This window comes from Abramis brama (genome assembly GCF_963993115.1).
Source record: "Abramis brama genome assembly, chromosome: 16".
Lineage (NCBI taxonomy): Eukaryota > Metazoa > Chordata > Actinopteri > Cypriniformes > Leuciscidae > Abramis > Abramis brama.
In genome coordinates this window covers 8,991,169-9,015,241 of record NC_139978.1, presented here as the reverse complement: position 1 = coordinate 9,015,241, position 24,073 = coordinate 8,991,169, and the positions used below count along the sequence as shown (strand labels likewise).

The following is a 24,073-nucleotide window of genomic DNA, read 5'->3' as shown; positions in this document are numbered from 1 at the left end:
TTTTAATGCCAAAAGAGGGTTTGTGCTGGTGCAAGCTGTTAGTATATCTGGCTCTAGTAAAGTCTTGGAACACAGCTATTGTGTACAATGGACAGAGCTAATGTATACAACTTCAATCCGTTTCAAACATTAAGCTATTTTACAGTACAGTAACTTATATAGAAATGTGTGTAGACATGTAAGGTTTCTGCAAGAATATGCCCCTGCTGATGTCAAGAATCTTTCATTGTAGCTGCCAGGGGTTGTATCATCAAGTGATCTATCATGCAGGATAGAAACGTACAGTAGTTTGTGCCTCTCTATAAGGTAAAAGTGGCCCTCTGCCAGCTGATTTAGGCTGTGGACTCCAGCAGAGGGTAGTACCATAGACTGTGTAAAACAATGGACGTAGTGTCCGTGATGTCACCCGTAGGTTTCTCAAGAGCATTTCTGAAGCCCAAAGTGGGTGTAGCCGGCCGTCGCCATCTTGGCAGCGTGTCACTCCCGGATAACCGAAAATATGCAAAGAGGCGTCCTGGGTGGAGCTGAGGTGACTAGTTTTTTACAGTCTATGGTAATTACAGGCCTATTTCCTACACATATTTTTGAGGACATGTCAACAATTAAAACAAATACTTCCAATATAGTCTGTGTTAGTAAATGTTACGCTATTCATGAAATGTAGGCATAACATTATACGACAACGTTTCAGACTGTTTTATACGGTCTATGGTTTCAGCCTACAGCTAATCACAGTCTGTCGAATTCTTGAGTGTAGTAAAGTTTTAAATAAAATTATAAATAATAAATAAATTATTTTAAACAAATTAAATCAATTAATAGATAAAATTATATTTGAGTTTCACTCACCGGAAAAAATGGAGCCCAGACTACTTGGACTGTCTGTTAGTACAATTAACCGCACAGCAAGCCATATTATTTGATAATTGTATGAAATAATCCTGAAAAAAACTTAAACACAGCAGAGATGCCAAGTTCAGACGGCTAACAGACAGCAGACAAACGGCTAGTAGTGACAGTAGCGGCAATCCACCTGTCACTCAAGTGGCCACGTCCTTAATTATGCAGAACTTTAAAGCTTAATATAATTTAAACGGATGAGTTATACAAATATTCACACTCCTCACAGTTGTCATGAAGGGTAAAATTTGCTATATAGACCAAAACAACTTTTTGTACCAGGCTGTAAACATATTTTTTTTCTGCTGTAAAGTTGGGCATTTTAACATGTGGGGTCTATGGGACTGACTCCCTTTTGCAGCTTGTCTCTAGCGGCCAGTCAATGAATTGCAGTTTAAGTCACTTCAGTGTTGGGTTCAAAAGAGAGACCGGATGTTTGCCGCTTGGGTACACTATGAGAACTACCAAGGAAAGTCTCAGGAACTGCAGATTTGCTCATATCACACCTTGCATACTGCTAGACGACTTTTAATATCTGCCAGTGCTGTTAAGCATGCCATGTCTTCGACTTACAGTATCAAGCAATATGACACGTGTATTTTAAGACTGTGGATCTTGTTACCCATCTTGTTCTACAAGTGCACCTATCTGCTATCATCGTCAAATCTACACTTGAGCCACCAGACACATACTTTAGTTCACCAAAAAAAAATAAAAAAAATCATAATTTACTCACCATCATGTCAGTCCAAACCAATAATACTTTTGTTCAACTTTAAAACACAAATGAAGATCTTTTTAATGAAAGCTAAGAGATTTCTGTTCCATTTAAAGTCTATTCCAGCAGTTTAATCGGAGTCTTCTGAACACATCCACACATCAAGAAACACAAACATGCTTGCTTGATACACGGGAACAAACCTCATTGGTTCTTGTATGTCAAGCAAGCACATTTTCATTTGGGTTTCGAAGATAAACAAACGTCTTACGGGATTGGAACGACCTGAGGGTGAGTAATTGATAAGAAAATGTTCATTTTGGGGTGGACAAACCTTTTAAATACAGTACCCTGCAGATAATGTATCTGTGCCATTAAGGCGCACTTAAGCATTAGAAAAGCACCTTACGTCCTGTCACGAAGATGTGTGTACATTATCTTTAATGTTAATATATTTAAGAAAGAACAAAGAACAAAGATCCTGTTAACAAACATGGTACCACCAAGCACTAGATGTCTGACACTGATATTTTCCCAACAAATGAGATGTTGTTTTACTGAATTAGTGCAGTGAAGAAAGTCCAGAAATCTGTTTTACAAAGGAATTAGTCCAAATATTTAATATAAAAACTGATTTGACAATTATTCTCATGGCAGACACTAAGTAAACACGAGGGGTGACGGTTCCTGCTGACTTTGTTTCAGTGTGACATAACATACATACATGATATCACTTGGTCTCATAGTCATCTTTAAATAGGCTCTGTAGAAAAGTGGTGTCATTGATGGAAATTAGTGTGAAAAATGTGTCCCACAGAGCTGGACGACAGATTTACAGGGATGGGTTAAGCTGCCGAGAGACACAAGCACAGAAACAGTCATTATTCCTACAACTCAACCACAACTTGACACACGGCTGGGTTTCAAAAAGACGAGAGAGCTGGTGAATGGGCCAAGTCTCCCTTCCAGGATAATGACAAATTTAACATTTCTGCACAGTGAAACAGAATGTCGTCATTGTCTTTGGGTTCCTAAATGGCTGTTATTTCACATAGTCGTCTTGAGGAAAGAATAACACTCAAACATCAGTCTTTTCTGAAGAGAGACACACACATTATGGCACACCTGGGGCGCTTGAGTGTTGCTCTAACTATGACAAAGAGCTTGAACTTTGAGTGACTTAAGAGACGTTTTTTTCCACACCGTTATTATGCTTGTCTGGTTATTAATTTATTGTATTTTGTATTGCTATCATGGTTGGTAATCAAAACAGTATTGTGCATCTATTTTTGGCTGTAATGATCTGAAAACATTTGCGGCCAACAAAAAGAGGGTGGCGACCAGGATGAAAACTACGCCTCCTATTTTTCCATGAAAGAAATGGTGGGCTTTAAATATGCAGACTTTCCATATACATTTTAAGTCAAATGACACTGCAAGATGACCTGTGACCATTTATTTTATGATGCTAGTTTATATTTATATTTATGTACAATGTGCCATATAAAATAAAAGCAGTGGGTCACTCTCAGGAAACAGATTTATTAGTCCTCAGTGCTTACAGATGCTCACTTTTTCACAGAATGTTTCAAAAATTGCATTGACCTTCAACCCCATAACATTCAACCTCAAAACATTTTAAATGTAACAGGGCTGAACAGCTATTGGAGAAAGAAAAAGTTAGCCAATTTAGGTGTTATTTATATTTGAGGTGTTATTTAAGGAGCCCCTAAAGGGACTTTTACATGCGCACTATTGCAAAAACTTAGCACAGGAATTGTTTGCATGCTCGTGTGTTACAATTTCCAGTTAATGTATACTGTAACCTACTGTATGTCCTTTGGGCGTCACTGCCATCTTACTATTAAGAAAATGAGTTAAATGGCGCAATATGCCGCAATATGCGACTCAGTGTGCATTGTCCTATATGCTATTGCTAAGTTCAGTGGTTCATAAAAAAAGATTGGTACAGTAAAAAGTGCTCATAATTTGGACTTTCTTTAGAGCAGTTCAGTATGAGGCTGAATCCAGATACTTTTCATTTATTTATTAATTAATTATTGTTAATTATTGTGAACCTCCCCGTTATATAACGCAATGCTTAAGCCATATGTCTATGGCTTTGCTCGCAATAAGCGCTGTTAGAATTGAATGAAGAAAGTCAGCATTTCTCCGACACCTGTAAGGATGCGTTAAATCTGACAAAGTAGTTTAATAAAGGGATTATTGATCTTTTTATAAATGAATTTTTAGCACATTTTACTAAACCATATTTTTTTTAATTGTCCGTTAAAGTTTTATATAGGACAATATAAATACACTGCCCTAACAAAATCCAAATTTTGAGCACTTTTTACTGTACTTTTTTTTTTTTTTTTTTTATGAACCATTAAAGGAATAGTTAACTTAAAAATGAAAATTCTGTCATCATTTACTCACCCTCAAGTTTTTTCAAACCTGAATGAATTTCTTTCTTCTACTGAACACAAAGGAATATATTTTGAAGAATGTCGGTATCCAGACAGTTGATGGACCCCATTGACTTCCATAGTAGGAAACAAATACTATGGAAGTCAGTGGGGTCCAACTGTTTGGTTACTGAAATTCTTCAAAATATCTTCTTTTGTGTTCAGTAGAAGAAAGAAATTCATACAGGTTTGAAACAACATAAGGCACGGTTTCTTAGCCGCCACAGAAGATGTGTTAAAGCGGACATAAGGCCTTGAAATATGATGTGCAGCCCTAGCGAAAGACAAATTTTGAGCACTTTTTATTGTACCAGTCTTTTTTAATGGACCCCTGAAATTGGCAAATAGGACAATGCACACAGCCGTATTGCTCCATCAGCCTATTTTGTGGCGTGGTTTCTCGGACACAACGGATATAAAACGGATAAACGGATATATAGCTTTGATTTGAGCAGTACTGCCCTAACAACGCCAAATACATCTGTATTTTTACAAAGGTCCCTTTAGGGCCTCCATAGTTATTAGCCTTGTAAGCCATGTAGGCTTATATTTATGTATAATATGCTATGTAATATAAAAGCAGTGGGTGACTTTTAAGAAATAGCTGTATTAGTCCTCAAGAGACTAACACTTAAAAAATACACTCAACCCCAAAACATTTTGAATGTAAGACGGCTAAATGGTCTATTAAAAAAGTAATTTTAAGCTTATTTTAGCCATTTTTGAACTGTCATTCAACAAAACATGTTTTGAAAGAGAAATAGCATATAGATCATTACCATTTTTTTTTAATGAATTTACTTCAATGCACATGAAAATGCCTATTCAAATGATAAATACATGAATTTCAAGCTAACTGTGACAGAGTTTAAATAATGTAGCAATTTAGGGTGTTTTTAGAAATACGGTGAGCTTCAGCAGTAACTGTTTCAAATGAAATAAAAACTTTCCTGAAATTTTGATGTACAAAAGTCACCGTTTCCCGACAATGACTCCAGTGTCAAAACCACACATCAGTTATGTAGTACAACCTAACGGACTGTAGGAGCCATTGATCTTAGCTTCTGTAAAGAAAACACAAAGTCGTTGAAAACACTGACTCGAATGTGAATTTGATTAACTTCAGCGAGAAGAGACAAATATCACCGTGAAGAAACAAATACACACTTTCAATGTGAAAATATCACTGTAATTAGCAACATAAACATCCCAGACAAACGTCATGATTCAGTGTAGTGGAGAGAGGAGGCAGTGTCTGCAGTGGCCTCGGGGCACAAGAGACCATGATGGGCCTATTCATCAACACACACATGAATGATGGGTTTTCACTGCACACACAACTCACAGGCCTCCAGTAACCTGCTCATACTCAGATGGAAACAGAGGTTAAGGGAATGTTTGATTAATGTCGCTGGGCGAACCACCTGGAAACTTGCACGTATCACAAATCAATGTAAATAACACGTACAGTTACTAATACTAATAGAGATGCTTGCCTTAGCAAAAACCTCTAATAATGCTATGCAGGTTGGAGAATAGCAAAAGATGAGAAAACCGAATTAAAGACCTTGTTATCGCCCGGCTGTATGAACAATTTTCATTAAAGTGCAAGATTAATTAACAGATGGGGTAATTGGTTATGAACAAATGATAAGGCATCAATGCACTAATAAATCCTGACATTTAATTTGCTGCCCTCTTCCCCCGCTATCAATTACTGTGTTCCTGGGAATAATTGACAATGTTGCGCTAAGACTTAAGAAAGGCGGGCATCTTTCAAAGCTCCTAAAATGCTCCTTTGGTGTAGACACAGCAACATGGACCATATGTTTAATATTAGGTGTAATCTGTCCTACTCAAGTGCTCTGAAAACTGGGAAAATTGGATTAAATTGGCTAATGGCATGTTTAAAACCTCCATAAAATCAATGTGAGTGGAAGGTTTTACAGTGTTTTTGACTTGCGCCTTTTCTTTGTGCATAAACAAAGGTTGGCTCTCAACGATGCAAAACTAATATGCTGGTCAACAGAGATCTCAAAGTCCACAGGAGAAATATTGATTAATGCCATGTGGATCGGAAAGGGAGAATATTTGCACAATAATGAGCCTGTGGTATTAAGATGTGTTTTTTCAACAAATAATTTTGACACATCTATCTATCTATCTGTCTGTCCGTCCGTCCGTCCGTCCATCCATCCATCCATCCATCCATCCATCTATCTATCTATCTGTTTTATGCAACTGTCTGCAAATTTAATTACCTGAAATATGTATGGAAGCTTTAAAGGGATAGTTTTCCAAAAATAAAAAACCTCACATCATTTACATTTCTGAATCTGTATTCCTAATTTTCTTCTGTGAACACAAAAGCAGATTTTTAGAAAAGTGTTTTATTGTCCATACAGTGGGTCTAGTTTTAAACCCCAAATATTTTTATTGTATGAAAAAAAAAAACATTATTCACATCAAAATTATAGTAATCAATCATATGGTAAAATTAATTACTTTTTCATAACTAATATTAAGTAAATTAAATAAATCCAAAATATTTAATATTATTATATTATATTATTATAATATATTAATATATTTAATTTACTTATTTTTATTAGTATTATTATTATTATAGTGGTGCTGTTTTGGAGGTCTGTGAAAAGGGTGAAATTGACTTTATTTTATATAAAATTTAAAAAATATATATATATTAATTATTTTCCTTTGGCTGTTAGATTGCATTTATCTCAGGTGATATCCTTTTTTTTTTAAAGTATTGTTTCCCCATTAGCAAAATTGGCAGATTTTAAAGAGAACCCTGCCTTGAGATGACTGGAAATGTTAATATAAAGCTTTCTTCAGGTATTACTGACTTCCTTGATTTTAAGACTGTAAAATGACTGACATCAGTTCTAAATCACAGAGGACATTTCCAAATGCTGCATCTCTTTAAATCTCTCGTCCAATTGTCAATCATTCTCAGTCTTTCTTTCCAAAAACCATTAGCATTGTTCACCTTTAAGGCAACCTCTCTGTACATTCTTCACAAGATGTTCAACAAACCGAGCAGACAAGTTGCAACTGTGCCGATGGAGTATCTCCACAAATGCTTAGTGGCTAAGCAATTCCACACAAAAGCTGGCAAACAGAAAGGTGAAAGGCAGGGTCAGGACAGATAGCGCCGAGGCGTGGCGCTCAAGTCAAGAGGGATGTTAGCGTAAGGACAAACAAAGTCAACCAGGGGCATGAAAGCTGCCTGTCAGAGGCGGATTAGGAAACAAAAAAATTCGGGCAAAAATATGAGGAACAACCATGGAGAATCAAACATCTGTCACGTAGACCAAAGGCGCAAAGCGAACACTTCCAGCACCAGGTATCGCTAAGTCAACAGCACGGCAAATATGAGAAAATGGCGAGGTAGAGCTTTTTTTCAGTAGGATGAATAATGCTGATATGGAAAAGTACCTTGTGTCATAAAGGCAAATAGGGAGTTTGCGTTGCAACAAAGTCATCCCTAGGTCAACGTCTTTGAAGTTTTCGAAGAGGTGGAGAAATAGAGGCCGGGTGGCATCGATATCGAGCCTTAAAGATCTCTATGAAACAGAATCGGAAGTAAATGGTGAAGAACTGTAAATTCACTGTTGAGATGGACTGGCAAAATCAATGAGAGGTTATTCATTACATACAGAGAGGACAAAAACACTTTTCAGCCGAATCGGTCTTGGAAACTCTTTTTTTCCGTTTATTTTTGATACTATATGTCTTGCGTACAGATTTGATTGTTTTACCCTTCTACCCTGTGTTTATATAAATATTTTTGTATTTAAAATATAAGAAATGCTAGCTAAAACATTAGCCAAAGTAAGGCTAGTATTTCATTGTTGGTTACTATGAAAATGACTATTCATAATTTTTTTTTTTTTTTAAACACAAAGATGACGGAATTCTCCAGTGATGCACATATATTCACTGTAGTCTCAAAGGTTTGTCATGTGTATCTTACCACAGATTATAACTGGATTGTTCAGCTTCGCTCAAGCATTACAGAATCCAATGATTCTTAGAAGCAGTTCCTGTTACATGTTGACAGAAAAAAAAATGCATGTCTGTCCTTCCGTTTTCATAACATACTTAAATGTCTGACAGTGTAAATTAGAACATAAGGGATGGGTCCAGAAAACCTTTCGATAAATGACACTAAACAACATCACCGAGGTCAAACTGGGTTTAACATCAGATCTACCACACCCGCTGACACTGCCAGGGCACGGCGTGTGTACACATCATTTATCTGGCTTTTGAAGAGATGCCATAGCAAGCTTTCTCCTTCTCTGATTCCCTCATACATGAGGGATTCTTTTGTTTCTTGGTGGAATAAAGAGTCTCCTTATAGGTTTGCTGTTGAAATAAAGTTCTATCCGTGTCACCACCCACATAAACTATTCATTTACTGCTAAAAATACTCACTGAGGCTGCTCATTTTATTTACATGTAAACATCAGTTGACGTGTGCTGCACCAGAGTGAGATACAAGACTGTTTCAGGAAGTTAAAGCACATTAATAATAGTTTTTAAAAAATGATGACTACCAAAATGAAGTATCTTTTCCCTGGAGAGTCCTGCAAAATGTGTGAATTATCCGGTATTCATGTGAACATTCAAATATGGTGCACCAAGACATTTTTGCGCAATGAGAACAAATTTCGTTTTATTTCACAGACATCAAATAATCTTAAACTGCATTTTTCACAGTATTAACTAAAACTACTGAAAATATTTTTTTTAACTGAAATAAAGCTTAAATAAAATAAATACTTACAATTTGAGTAAAACAGAAAATAAAAGGCTAAACAGAAAAATCTACGGTGTGGCTCAATGTCTAGCAAAATAGAAATTTAAAAATGACCAAAAGCACATAACTTAAACTTAAATTTTAAATTTTAACTGAAAATTTAAAAATAAAAGCTAGTTAAAAATTAATAAATACTGTAATATCTAAATACACAATAATATATAAAAATATATAAATAACACGAATATAATACTGGTTCCACAAAAAAAAAAAAAAAAAAAAGCAAGGTTTGAAAATAAGGGTAAATAAATGTCAGAATTTTAATTTTTTGGGTTGACTACCCCTTTAAAATTCAGTTAAATTAATTTTGATTAAAGATAGACTGTGACTTTTGAATTGAAATAATGAGTCATACATAATCAATCCTTCTTCCAAAACGAGTTTTTGTCTTACCTTGATTCACTATGATAAGCCTAGTATAAGTGTTTATATTTAAGACCTGTCTGGATGGTTTTTGCGGGAAATTGCATACACACCATCATATCTGTAAATAGAGAAAAGTTGCTCCAGCTGCTTTGACACGTGTATGGTGTGGGAATGACAGAGGTTAGTTACCACAATAAGAAAGGTTGACATGAAGCAGCTAAATCTCACGCTGAAAAACACGCTGAACAGAGGAGAGTCTGCTGGCAAAAGGAGAACGCGACAGCGCTCGTAATAAAACAAGAATCAACATCGGCTTGGCTTTTCGGAGATGGCAAGAAGTGAGGGATTTGAAATGTTGTGAAAGCGATATGGAGATGGCGTTTTCATTACTCAACAGGTGAGAAAGGTATTTTACGTAACAGATAAATTGCCATTTGTAGCTCATTGTAAAGCACTATATTGAGAAGGGTCAAGGGACACAGTCACGCAGAGCCGAAGCACAAAGAAAAACACTGTTCTTTCGCAAAATGCATGTGGTTTTGTTTTTTTAACCGCTAGAGGGTCAAAAGTTAGATGATGTAACTTTAACAAATTCATCATAAGAAAACTCACTGTGAGTTCACTACTATGCTTTATAGTTGTTGTTTTATCTTGCTCTTGTTGACATTCCCTATATATGTCAGTAAAGGAAGATGTTAATTGAGAAGCACACACACGGCCTATGCTCACACTGTCCCCTCTAGTCATGTCTGGTAGTAGACGGACTGACACACACACACACACACACGGTGACAGCAGTCCCCTATGGAACTAATCTGACAGCATCTCACGTTGGATTGCCAGCGTCCCACCTCACGTTCTATAGTGTGTTCGGCACTTCCGTCAATACCCCAGCCAGTGCCATCACACCATCGACCCCCTTAAACCGACAGAGCCACTGGCAATAAACCTTCCTCTCCGGGACCCCAGAGTCCCGCTCACAAACAGATCTGATTGAAAGCGTCTGTGTCCGGGGTCGCTGTTATAATATGTTGTGATAAAGAGAATCATAATGGCTTTTAAATAGACGGGCTCTGTCTCTTGTTCCTGAGCAGTGCTTTGTGGGTAGAGAGAGAGTGTCTCTGGGAGTGAAGCCCTGAGGCTAAGCATCTCGGAGATTGAGCTGTCCGTCTCGCTGAAATGAATCTGAGTTAACACCTCTTCAGTCGAGACAGGACAGCCTGGGGGACAGACAGAAGAGCACTTTCTGTTCTACCTGCAGTCTCTTCTCATTAACCCACACCTGCAGCAGCGAGCGAACGCTCACAGACATCCGTTCGCTTCCCAATCCTGCTGAGCTGCTTATCCAGACAGCATTTCAAGGCAGATTCATGTACTGTTGGAGGTAGGCGGGATAGTATACTGCATGTAAGCAGACCATATGGGGAATCTGAATATGTACTGCACTCTCATTCAAAGCTGAAAACAATCAAATTACACGAAATATTAAATAACAATTCCAGAATGCTTTGCCATGAGCTCAGATGACAAACATCCCTACAAAATGCCAGACCGGGAGAGAGAAGTGTTCTGTACTTGACCCGTATTGAAATAAAATACACTAGTTTTTCTGGTTTAGCTGTTTGACAACAACAACAAAAAAAGATTTATCAATTCTTAATTTTTTTTTTTTTTTTTAAACAACTGTACTTGCAGATAACATATTATTTATGAAATAAAAGGCTACTTAAAAAGAGTACACTTTTTAGACTATGGTACTTAATACACTTAAGTACACTTTTAATAATGTCAAATAAGCACTTAAAGTCTTAATGCATTATAAAAGTACTGTAATGAAGTAATGAAATGAAATGTAATGAAAATAATAAGAAATCTGCAAATATTAGAATGCATTTTAACTTTGGTTACAATTATTTCTGAAAAGATATAATGCATTATAACATACATTATGAATACCTTTATAATGCATTATACATAAAGGCTTACCAAAAGTTTTACTTCAAAGTGCATTTTAAATCATTCTGTTTTAATAATCTTTTGCCATGCTGTAAAAGAAGTAAATATTTTGATGTGACTAACATAAAGCACATGTAAAGTATAATTTGTACTGTCTGTGTTATTCTAAATTACATGTAAAGTTGATATATTTTTAAATGTCATTTTGAATTGTAACTTCATCATTACAAATGTGTACTTACAAATATAGTTAAATACATTACAAGTTTCAATAGAAATGACATGAAAGTATATTTTGGTTTGCCATAAAAGTTATAGTGGGTCAATAAACCACTCTAAAGTTCAGCTAGTTGTATACCATATAAATGTAAAATGTAATACATTTTCATTTAATTGCAATTAAGTGTCTGAAAACATTACATTCAGTGAGCATTTTAATATGAATTATTTTAAAGTAACAAGTACTCTTTTTCACAATGGGTCTTGACAAATACCCAAACCCCAAAACAGATCAAATAAGCTACTGTAATATCAATACATTTTAGAGGAGGGTTGGCTTAGCAACATGTAAACTAAACTTAGCATAATGCTAATGCTAAATTCTAACAATGAGGAGCTTGCTGAATATGCAGAGTCTTTAAAATCTGTCACTTATCCACCTTATTCCTGACGACCTTACTGCGTTTTGAATTATGGGTGGCACTTCCGGTTCCATTCAAAAAGGAAGGCTGAAACGAATCATTTCAAATCATAAAGTTGCCCTACAAACAAAGCTGATCTGTCAGTTTGACTGGATGAGCTGTCAATTTTCCTTCATGATTTATTTTCAGACATCATGAGAATAACGTTATACTTGGTATTTTAACGTGACGTTATAACAAGAATATCTATGGCAAGAGCTCTTTTCAGTCGCTGCTTTCTTTTCCTCGTGATCATTTTATTTTTTCCCTTTGCAATCCGCTGTAAAATAAAGGACAACATATCCTGCACATTTGTGGTCTGTTCTCCCGAATTTAATTTACGATATATTCCATTAATAATTCACTGGAATGCACGAAGAATCTCTCGTTATTCTCCTCGTCTCTTTCCAGGTTTGTTTTCACAGGTAAATGCAATTTACAGAAATCACTTTGAAATAGTTTCACGTAATGCTGAAGTTAATGAACATTTTTGATTAAGGCAACATAAGTTACATAATACAGATATATATATATAACTACAGTGATATCAAACCAAAGACTCGCGCTTTTGGGGTTATTTGATCTGTTGAAATGCCTTGTTAATGCTTTTACACTTTTAAATTTCCTTTTAATGTTCGATGGTTGAAGGGTGAATAGATTAATATCATCTCGTTGTGACACCTTTTAACTTATTGCGTTCATAAAGCGAGCGTTTCACTGATTGTTTACAGCTTAACGGAAGTTACACCCATAATTCGCGCAAAGCGTCATGGGGTGCAGGAATAAGGTGGATAAGGTTCTTTTCCATGTGGACATAGACAGTGCAGCAAGACAGCTCAAAAATAAAGCTATGAATAAGGCATTGAATGTTTTGTTTGCAGCCTAAAATATGAAAAAGTGATTGTACCACAGACGGACATTGGTTATCCAGCATATACATGTTTTGCAGTCATGAGAAACCATGTGAGCTCTTCGATCCGTGATTCAAACACTCGGTGGATATGTGTCTGTGTTTGGCCCACTATGGCCGGTCTGTAATCCCGCTCTATTAACACCTCTGACTCTTTGCTCTTAGCTGCTCTGCTCTGCTCCCTCACTTCTGTCTATTTGTCTAAGGGTCGGGGTGGAGCGATGACGAATCCGAGTCCAGCTCCTCAGGGAAAGCGCGATGGCTATCTGTGTCCGACTGTTATGACTATCTCTAACAAGAGCAAGAACCCTCCAACCATGGCGAATGGGGCAGACAGGATGTGGCTTAGATGTTTCCTTTTAGTTTTCCACCTTTTAAACCAGATGTTTTATGAGCTTGAGGTTTCTGAATGATTGTTTTCATTTTTCTTCTGAGTAAAACATTTAATGCCCTAAACGTAAGACAAAGTATAGCGGTAACAGTCGTGAGTGGAATGATTGCCACACGACAACCCTTTAAAGGTGAAGAGTGTGGTTTCTGCACCACTAGCAGAAACAAAAGAATTGCAATATTTCCAAAACACTCCCCCCGTCTGTCATTGGCCGGCCAAACAGACAGCCACGCCCCAATATCACACCATTGGTTGTTGCTGTGTGAGGATGCTCAAACAAACAAAGCAATGTTTTGAAACCGCCACAGTCACTATGTAAACAGTATATATATATATATATATATATATATATATATATTTTTTTACTTATAGTTATCTGCCTATTAAGGTGGGATTTGGGAAATGGCTATTAAAATTCACAAGATTAAGAAAGAAATAATGCAATTAAACAAAAAATCCTAAAATTAAGATAACACACTGTCATCCGCTTTCCGGCAGCTGCTAACAAGCATCATTTTTATAGATGGTTTGTCACAGATGGTCCAACAGATGTCTCTCCGGTCTTTAGCAAAGTGTGTGTATGTGTGTGTGTGCGCATGAGCAAATACCCATAGATGTGCTCCTTGTCAATCGTTACGCTGTCAGCCAGGGCCTTGAGTGTACTCTTTATAAAACATAATGCCAAAGTACTTGAGCGTGTAAATTAGGGCTGAAATTTGAGAGTTGTGTCAGGCGGACAGAGACAGAAAGAGAGAGAAGCTTTCTCTTGGGGGTCGGATTCTGATGAGCATCGGTCGTGGAGAATCCAACCCAAAGCAGCAAGACCGTTAGAATGCCTTTTCTGGGGAATTAAACTAGGCATGTCGAAAGCAAAATTATGAATTCCTTGAGAAAAAAAAAAATGAAAGCATGGTGTTTAGCTGATGACTCTGGGCTGATTATTGCATGTTTCAATGGCCATTTTTGGAACGCTAGTTTTCTGCATACTGACAATTAATATATAGATACACTGCCGTTCAAATGTTTAGGATCGGTAAGATTTTTAATGTTTTTAAAAGAAGTCTCTTATGTTCACCAAGGCTGCATTTATTTGATAAAAAAAAAAAAAAAAAAAAAAAAAAAAATGTAATATTGTTAAATATTATGACAATTTAAGTTTTCTATTTGAACATATTTTTTAAAACGTATTTTATTCCTGTGATGGCAAAGCTGAATTTTCAACATCATTACTCCAGTCTTCAGTGTCACATGACCCTTCAAAAATCATTCTAATATGCTAATTTGATGCTTATGTTTGAAAACAGTTGTGGACTTGATTCTTTAATGAATGGTAAGTTCTATTTCATTTATTTTAAATAAAATCTATATTAAAATCTAAATCAAGTGTATTGAGCGATGGGATACACTATTTCATGCTGTGCTCTGGTTGTATACTGCACCTTTTTTTTCTACAAATGCAGTACTGTAGGTCAGCTGAGTGAAATAATAGTGTGAAATGAGTGAAATAATAGAATATATTCATAGTGTGCATGCACATTTATCTCTGCATTGATTTTAGGAAAAATCTTCAGAATTCTTCAAAAAGCATTTAAAAATGATAAAATGTGTTAAATGGAACAGAGAATACTACACTCCTAATGTTAGCTGAAAGCATAAAAAGTCAAAATGTTTCAGAAATAAATTCTTACTCAGACCCAATGAGTAGGTTATAATATGGAGGACCTTAGTGGGACCACCCTCCATCACAGGGCCTAGGACAACTGGTACAGTCCTGCTCATATGTAATTCTAAATAGTGTAATGGTATATATCAGTGGAGCAAAGTACACAGTGAGTGAGAGAAGAGAAAAAGAGAGAGAGAGCAGCTCACATCTGATCGGTCATGTGGGGGAATCAGCATGTGCCCTAATGAGCAATTCCAATATCCTCCGATGTCATGTTGAAATGAAAATTAATAGTTCAATATGGCTCCACGCAAATGCCACGCATCTCCCATAACCCATATCATGTGGCGTGACCAAATGAGTGTATTCTAATAGATGTAGGCAGAAGAGAAAAGCTGATATCTTCAGTAATCAGGGTTTTGAAAATCACCATTAAATGAAATTCAGGGATGGATGGATGGAAAAGAAAAGGGGAGGCGAAAAAACCCCAGAGACATGGAATGAACATCTTTACCCCATAATGTGCTCATGTCTTTCCCACAGGCTGTGAGCTAGTCACTGCAGGGTTGACTTACCACATACACCAGTCAAATTGGGCCTTGAATCATTGGAGGCCCTGTTCATCTTCATAAAGGGGCCTTCACACCGGAGGAACCTTTTCATAGTTCCTAGAACTATGGCAGATGTACCCGGATTTTGGTGTGTTCGCACCACAGGAACTAGGAATGATTTTAGTTCTAGGAACTCCTTCTGGAGGAACCAATTTAGCTCCTACTTCAGAGCAGGGTCTAAACCAGCATTATAGAAACTATCCGTGACGTTATATGCTGATTGGCTGAACGAACGCAAAACACCACCATTTTTATGTAAACACACAGATTATAGCCTACTGTATTTACTCCACAAACTAACTCTACGAACACGGAAAACAGTGATAGATGGACCTCTCAAACTTTTTGCTGAGGAGAAAATCTAACGCAACTTTGAGGGGACCAAGCCAAACATGATTATGTATTTCTGCTCAGCTAGCAACACTGGACATCAACCACACGGCATACGCTAATACCTTTTCATTACTGTCTACTTTCAATGTATAACAGTTCTATCTAATAAAGTGATAGACAGATCGTAAACTAATGAACACGGAGAATGTGAGCACTATGTGCTCAGGCTCTGGCTGGCGTTCTCATCGCAGTCAAAATAAAGGTCCGCCGTGCCATCAAAATAAAATTCACAACAACAAGCGTGGTTTACGTCACTTCAGAGTTTCTACTGGCGGTGCGAATGCAACCAGAAAACGTTCTTGGGGGAACCACCCTGGTGGCTAGTTCCTAGAACTACCCGGTGCGAAAGCCCCTATAGTCTAAACTGAGGTTCTGTCTCAAATGGCACCCTTGACCCTTGCAGGACTCCTACGAGTCTTGCTTGGACTTGATGTTCTTGGGTCCTAGAACACTTTGAAGTCAGCCAAACGAGTATGGACATGCTTGAAAGAAGCCTACGAGACTTCAAGTGAGCCATTTGGTACAGGGCCTTAATTGTGTTCTTTCAAATTCAAATCGAACCCAATAGCATTTCAACTAACTTTCTGATAATGCTAATAAAAAGCAATATGTTAAGTGCATGCCATATCATCTCCACATACCTCCCATCCATAAGTGGTCTCTTTTACCGTGGCGCTCTGCAGTCCGTTGTATGGTCCGAAGCGTTCTCCCATCCGAATTTTGACTTTAGCCCAGATTCCAAGGCCAGCCCCTGGAACAGACGACTCGCGGAGCTCCAAGTCAGCAGGGATGGGAATATCATCGGGAATGTAGACGGGCACCTCATAGGGTGAGCCCTCTTTAGGAGTGAAGTCCTCATTGCAGGGCTGAGGGGACGTGGGCCCCACCGCAATGGGGGACATGATGCTGTCTTCTGTCTCCTCTTCCGCACTCTCGCCGGTCACAAGATTGGGCTCTGTGTCGTACATGCTGTCTACTGCCTCACTGTCATCTGAAAGACAATACAGAGATATACGTTAGCAGAATAAAGAGATGCAAAGCACATCAAATGTTCTTCAGCTTCATTTCTTCAGATTACCGTTGTATTTAATTTGCTGATTTTGAAAGGGATAGTTCACCCAAAAATTACTATTCAGTCATTATTACTCATGTCACTCCAAACTTGTTATTGAACACAAAAAGAGAACTTTTGAAGCATGTTCATGCAGCTCTTTTCTATGTAATGACAGTCAATTCTGACCATGTGTTTGGGGCTCCAAAAAGGACCAAAAATTACACTAAAAATCAGAAAATCTTGTACTATAGCTTTCAAATCAAATCAAATGCTCATCATTGGTTGCTCTTACTTAATTTTGTGGTGTTTCTTACTTTGAAGAGCTTGACAGACACTAAATGATGATTAAAAATCCTATTTGTGTTCCACAGAAAAAAACACATCATACAGGGTTGAAACAACCTGATGGAAAATAATGGATGAATGGGTGAATTCTTTAAAGTTGGTGGATTCTGATTGGCTGCCAATGTTTTTATCGTTCATTATTATTTATTTTTTTATATTAATATAGTACTTCTGTGTTGTTACCGTTACAACTGTTGTATGGACTTTATTCCTATAGAATTACAATGAATATTAAAACTTTATAGTTATCTTCCCTGATGAATGGGCCTTTAGTCTAAACAAAACTCACTGACATAATACTAGGAAGTTCTGGCTGGCTGCCAGGGAGTTGCGAAGTTGTTGTGAGTCAACCCTCAAGTCTTTATGATGTTTATGTCTTTAAATGGGTTGGTTCCTTCCTTTAAATATAATCTTCTAAAAGGCAAAACAGACTGATCACTTAGAAAAGTACTAGCATACACTCAACACTCAAATATGCATGAGGTAAATAAGCATCATTCTATGGGGAGAATAAACCATCAACCTTTCTATCACAAGTCCATGTTCTTAACCACTTCGCCACACCAACCAACAAGAGACCACCAGCATCACCAAGCCACTGAAACAAGCATGAACGATTCAAACCAAACTTGTATGTTCTATTGCTGGTTATACAGTGATGTGCACTGATCTGTGAATAAGACGCTCCGCCTAACCCAAAAAAACGAAATCTTCTGTAACTTAGAGAGTCTGGCGCAGGGTCGATCCCATTTATTTCATAGTCCCCGCCATTTCCTGTCTGATCATTTTACAAATAATGGCAGCAAATGACCCTGTGGCCTGACGCCACTGCCAGCCATCTATGTGTATTGTCACTCTTTGCCTGACAGCATAATTATGGTACTCATCCTTCATGCTAGCAAAAGGTACAACTCTGATTGCTAAAAATAGGTTCTGTTTCTCTGCATTAGTTCTACACGCATGCATCACAAAGTACAAATGACGTGAAAGCCCTTGAATATACCATGCTAAGACCATTGGAGCTGGAGCTTTCAATCTGGGAGAGATTACAGCAAAACAACTGACTCAAATGCAATCTGTTCTCCAGACCAGAACCTGACACATCTCACCTGCATCTGTGTTCTAAAATTTCTTAGCTGAGGTCTGAGGCAGTACACAAGACACTTTCGATCTGTATCCATGATGACAACATCTATGCAAGTACACATGGATGGGCTCGCTGTAATTTGTAGCAGCACCACTGTAGTTTGCTATCCAAACACAGGACCAGCAATCAGGGCTAACTAGGCCGCAATTACACCAGGAGTGCTTCCAATCAACCAGACGCAGCCCCCCTGCCAGCACTGCCAAGAACACGTTTATGACTCCAAACTGCTTTCTCTCACATTCAAACGCTGTTTACTTATAAGCAACAGCAAAGTCATGAATAAGTATAAATTGCAGTTACTGCTAAATTGGCTTTAAGTCAAACGACAGCGGTTTCACCCGGACAGTTAAAAGGTAGGGAGGAAGAAATGTTCGCCATAAAATCCCTGGGAACTTTGGAAAGTTTGCCCTTTAATACAACATTAATAAATTGCATTATTACTCTGTGCTCTGTAATATTTGATTTTGAACCGTTGATTCTCTACACGGCTGTGCTAGTTTCGTGTTCTGAGTATCACTTGCATAATAAAATAATGTAACTACTGTATATACTACGGTATGATTTCAAATCAACGTTTCATGTAATTTCTTTATACACAACTCATTTGTTTAGAGGTTCTGATCACCTGTCATTACCAACCCATAAGACTGATCATCTTTTAAACATAAATGAAGATATTTTTAATGAAACTTGACAGATTTCTATCCTTCCATTTAAAGTCCGTCCACCCAAAATTTTGACACTCCAGAAAGTTGTAAAAGTAATCTATATGATTTGAGCATTTTGAGTCACTTTATAGGATGAACGGATTTCATTTATGCTGTTTTTGCCATATAAACAATCACCACACATACCATAAAACACATTAAATAACAGCTCAAACATACTGTACTTTCTTGACATGCGAGAACCAGTGAGGTTTGTTCTCATGTATTACGCAAGAACGTTTGAGTTTTTGAAAGAACCAGTGAGATTTGTTCTAACATGAACGAAAGTATTTTGGTTTTGAAACGACATGAGAGTGAGTAATTGATAACAGAATTTCCATAATTGGGTGAGCTATTTCTTTAAATCTAAAGATGTCCTAGCTTCCCATGGTAACTTACAGTATGCAAAGGTTAGGCCTGGAAATGCAAATATTTGTGGCAAAACCTTTTTAAAAGCCAGCAATTCTCAACAATCAGGGAATGTATCATATAAAAAAACTCCACAGTAAAAAAATAACATAAAATGAAAAGCTTTTAAAACAGATCCTGCGTCATCTTGCAATTTTGAGGGCAAAGAAATGTTTTACCAATTTCTTTAATGATCAGACTTTCATTGGAGTCTCAAAGCAGCCAGGCAATTAACTTAAGAACATGTGGCTCAGTAGTAGCTTCCCCTTTTCACAGATCAGTTAAAGTTTTATAACCACTGCCTATCTGGTGCTGTTTGCAAGAATCAAAAGTGTTTTCAAACCATTAAAACTTTTTTCCCCTTCTCATTTTTGGCTTATGACCCGAGTAAATTTTCAACAGCCATAGAAAGGGTTGGAAAATCCATTAAATACTCCAGTTAAAAAGGCTATAGTGTACGAACAGATAGTTACAGTACACTGAAAAAGTGATTTAAATGACATTTAAAGGACTTAATTGTGATGACCAAAACATCAGAACACAACAAAATTTTCACAAACATACATGTTGCTTAGGACTCCAAATGGGAAGTTTTCAGACAGATCATTTGCCATGTTCCAAAACACTGGACTTGCATGACTGAATTGTTACAATCTTGCAGCTTCTTCTTGGTTCGGTTGGCCTTCACAAGGAAACATTTCAAAGCATGCCAGAATCTGTTTAGAAACAGAGGTTATAAATGCAAGTCACATGTGAGTAAAACTGTCCTCTCATTAGTCAGAGTACACCCGTTTATGTTCCTCATTGCATCATTAAGATGGATTGACAAGTTAGCTGCTGCTTTAAACGCAACACACTTCCCATTATGAATTATGATACAGATTGGTTTGTTGGCCCATTGGGTCTTTCCACAGAATGGGTTTTCAATTGGACTAAAACTACCTTGTTCAGGAGATCTCGGATTGATTGATTTGGAGCGGATCCGAACGTGATTGCCCTGTTCATATATGCCTTAACAAACCAAACTAGGGTATGTTAACATGACAACAATGTACTAAAAACGGAAACGTTTTTTCCTTTGTGTTGTTTGCGTGCAGACTACAACGGTTTCAAAATGATTCCTGTTCACATGTATCCGCAAAACAACTGAAAACGCTGTATTATGTTGCCAGGCCAGTAGTTGGCGATGTCTCTTTGTAAAGAAACACAGATTGAGCAAGTAATACGCATGCCCATGTTGCACCGTTTTCCCAAATTCGCGGTTTCGTAGTTTACATGGAAAAGATAACAGTATCATTTTCAAAAACTTGCACTTCGAAACCAGTTTTCAAAAGTTTGTGTTTTCAGGCCCCCAAAAAACACAAGTGTTTTGTTGTTTTTTAACTGTGACGTGTAAACGGCCCCTAAGGGAGAAAACGTGCCAGGTACTGAAACAAATGCTCCAAACGAGCAAGGTGTAAACTTAATCGCAGATGAGACCGCCTTAAATCCATTGATTGACTTTTTGATACATATCTTCTGTTCAGATGTAATTGGCTGCCCTTATGTAACTTCTGGGACACCGGGCACGTGAAAAAAACACATTGTTTTAAAGGTTTGTTGGTTTCTATGTCAGTCAGATGGTGTCTTCCTGTCTAAGTGAGCGGTTCTTGGCCAGAATTAGCTGCAATGTGAACCGGATTCCATGTCAAAGTCAAAAACCTACCAAATACGAGAAGGGTGGACTGAATAAAAGAAGCATTTTAAGCCGAGGCTCTGACGTTCTTTGGATATCTCTGCTGGATACTGATGTTCAAAATGTCTCCCGGAAGTGAAGTGACTTCTTCTGTCTCTGTTTGCTCTCGCTCTCATACTGAACTGTTTATCCTGATTACATCAGGCCGTCATCATTAATTCACACCTTGGGGGTCCTTCTCTCCTCTGAGCTACGGCCACAATGAAACGCTTGTTCTGCTTTGTTATTCCACTGGAAACTACTGTGCAGCCGGGCCATAGACATGAAGGCATCAGATTTATTTGATAAATTGTAAAAGCGTCACTTAAGCAGGAGAACAGGGCCCGTTATTATTGCAAGCTGCTATAAAGTCAAGAGGAGACACTGCCATGCTCTCTGTTCTTCTTCCTGAAGAGCGGATCTGTACTAGTCCAGTGATCTCAGGACTTGAGATCCTCGCAGACACACATTAATTGAAGTCAGAAAAGTTTTAAATTACGTTCCACACACAGGAAAGTTACGCGTGTGCAGTTGTTAAAGCAACACTGTATTCATTCGGTACACATGTGAGCCGAAGCAAAAGACATACCAAAAAAACAGTACTAATGCGTGTACCGTTACACCCCTAGACCCTCAGCACTCACATTTTCTTCAAATATAAAAATCTATTTATATGGACTTGCATGTGTTTCTCTTTAGAGATGTCAAGAAGATAGCCTTTAATGAAAAAAAAAAAATACTTTATGGAGATAAATATAAAACAAGCTCATATTGTGATATTCCAAATAAGGAAAAAGCTTCAAGCTTTCAAAGACTGAAAACAAAAAAAAAGTCCTGGCCAGTTTAAAGAAGCCTCATGTTCCACTTGAATCAAAACTTGATTTTCTCTTCTCTGAGTTTCTTTACCTAAAAACTTTGCTTTCCAGAAACATGCTCTGTTTCCCCTCGTAAAAGCAGCAGGGAACATTTCCAAGTAACACTTAAAGTAGCACTTTTGTTTCTCTAAAAGGTCGGTGTCATGGAGAAGATTACAACAAGAGATTCCTCATCTTATACTATTATAATATTATATCATTATATATTACTCTGGTACATAAGGCAACTAAAGCACCTTTATACAATACTCACACTTCAAGCAGGCTACACACACACTAACAGTGTCAGCATGTATATATACTCTGCAGGCCAGAGCAAACTCAATATATGTGTGCGGTCTGGCCAACATCTGAAGAGAGTGCTGAAGTAAGTGACCTCAACCACCTCGGCTGTTTGAACAGTCAATACACAATGATCCGGGCGCACTGGCACACTTCACCAGCTTCATCTCAGCTGAATATGTGAGCCATGAGCTCAATGAATATGTTTCACTAATTATGCACAAAAATTTACCCAAAAAACATACTCAACAATTATTTTTATTTTATTCTATGTTTAAAAATGTATTATTATTATTGTTGTAATATAGCACTATTACATATATTATTATCTTAAGATAGCATGGTCTTAAAGTGCCTTGGAACGCGCAGCTTTGTATGATGCGTTGACGTAATTTCCACTGAAACAGGAATGTAAAGCGGGACATATTGAATGGCTCCTCCCCCTTTCCAAATAGCCAATAGCGTTTAGTTTACCTCACAGACTGCAAGTCGTACTTGACAGCACGTTGGAAGCGAATCAGAGCGCTGATGATACGTTGGATTGAATAGAGGTGTGAATAAGTTCTATCCATTTCATTCTTAACCAACGTACAGTTGGAACACACATCTCCAACCGCTTTTGCTCTGTGACGTGTCAACGGTCGCTTTGGCCAGGTGGTATTTATAGTATAGGGGGCGGAGCTTTAGATTCTAGAGAGCATTTGATTGGACAGAAGATGTGATGAGAAGCTGAAGTCAGAGGTGATGTCATAAAAATCTGTGATCCATTTTAGCGGAAGTGAGAGACTGTAAGTTTTGAATGCTCATATGTCCTAAATGAGAATATTGTCATCGTTTTTGAACACACCAGCTTATTCATAACCGTAATGCTAACATATTCATACTAAAAGGAAAAAAACTTAAATTTTTTGCACTTGCAAAGCAGAGTGTTAAGTTTGAAGTACCAAAAAAAAAAAAAGAAGAAGAAAAAAGAAAGAACTGGAAACCCCTTTGCGTTATGAACCAAAACAATGGGGTGGTACAATAATATTCACCATGATACAAAGCACAAAGATTTCTTGCACCTTTAGCATTTAATTGATGCACATAATTAGAAGGCTTAAATCCCCACACCTGGTTTTACAAAGCCTAATCAGTTACCAAAATCATATTAGGGCCTGCGGGAATCTGGCTCTGTGTGTGTGTGTGTGTGTGTGTGCGTGTGTGTGTGTGTGTGTGTGTGTGTGTCGTTCCTGTCAGCCTCTCCTGATTGCCATTCTAGTCTGCCTTGCTCCCCGGGGAGCAGCGCAAGGCCTTGAGCAGACATTTATTAACACGACAGATTAATAGCACCAGGGAAAAGACATTTTCACAAACATGATAAATATTAATAATAATCAATACTAACTTACATTTGCCAAATTGAGTTGCAAACATCACCCATGGGGGCAAGAAAGAGGCAAGCGGAGAGAGAGGAGGCAGACGGGGACGTGGATGCAGGAAAAGGCTAAGGTTTGCTAATAAGTGCCAGAAGGTCTCAGACGTCTGGATAATGACACAACAGCATATGCTCCATCTACTCCACAAACACTGCTGCTCATTCTCTTGCTACTCTATATTATGGACATTACGCAAGACCAAAAGCCACGATAACCATTAC

At 37.6% G+C, this 24,073-nt stretch overlaps 1 protein-coding gene across 3 annotated transcripts in view; it reads right to left on the bottom strand.

Annotated features, from left to right (window-relative positions):
* prdm16 (PR domain containing 16) overlaps positions 1-24,073 on the bottom strand; it is a gene marked incomplete at its 5' end in the record, with an annotated part of 226,185 nt that overhangs the window by 137,817 nt on the left and 64,295 nt on the right. For all 3 annotated transcript variants that reach the window (XM_084087636.1, XM_084087635.1, XM_084087637.1), the window contains one exon: positions 16,544-16,893. In XM_084087636.1, coding sequence (XP_083943762.1) covers positions 16,544-16,893 — 350 coding nt within the window. The remainder of the gene's footprint in view (positions 1-16,543; positions 16,894-24,073) is intronic.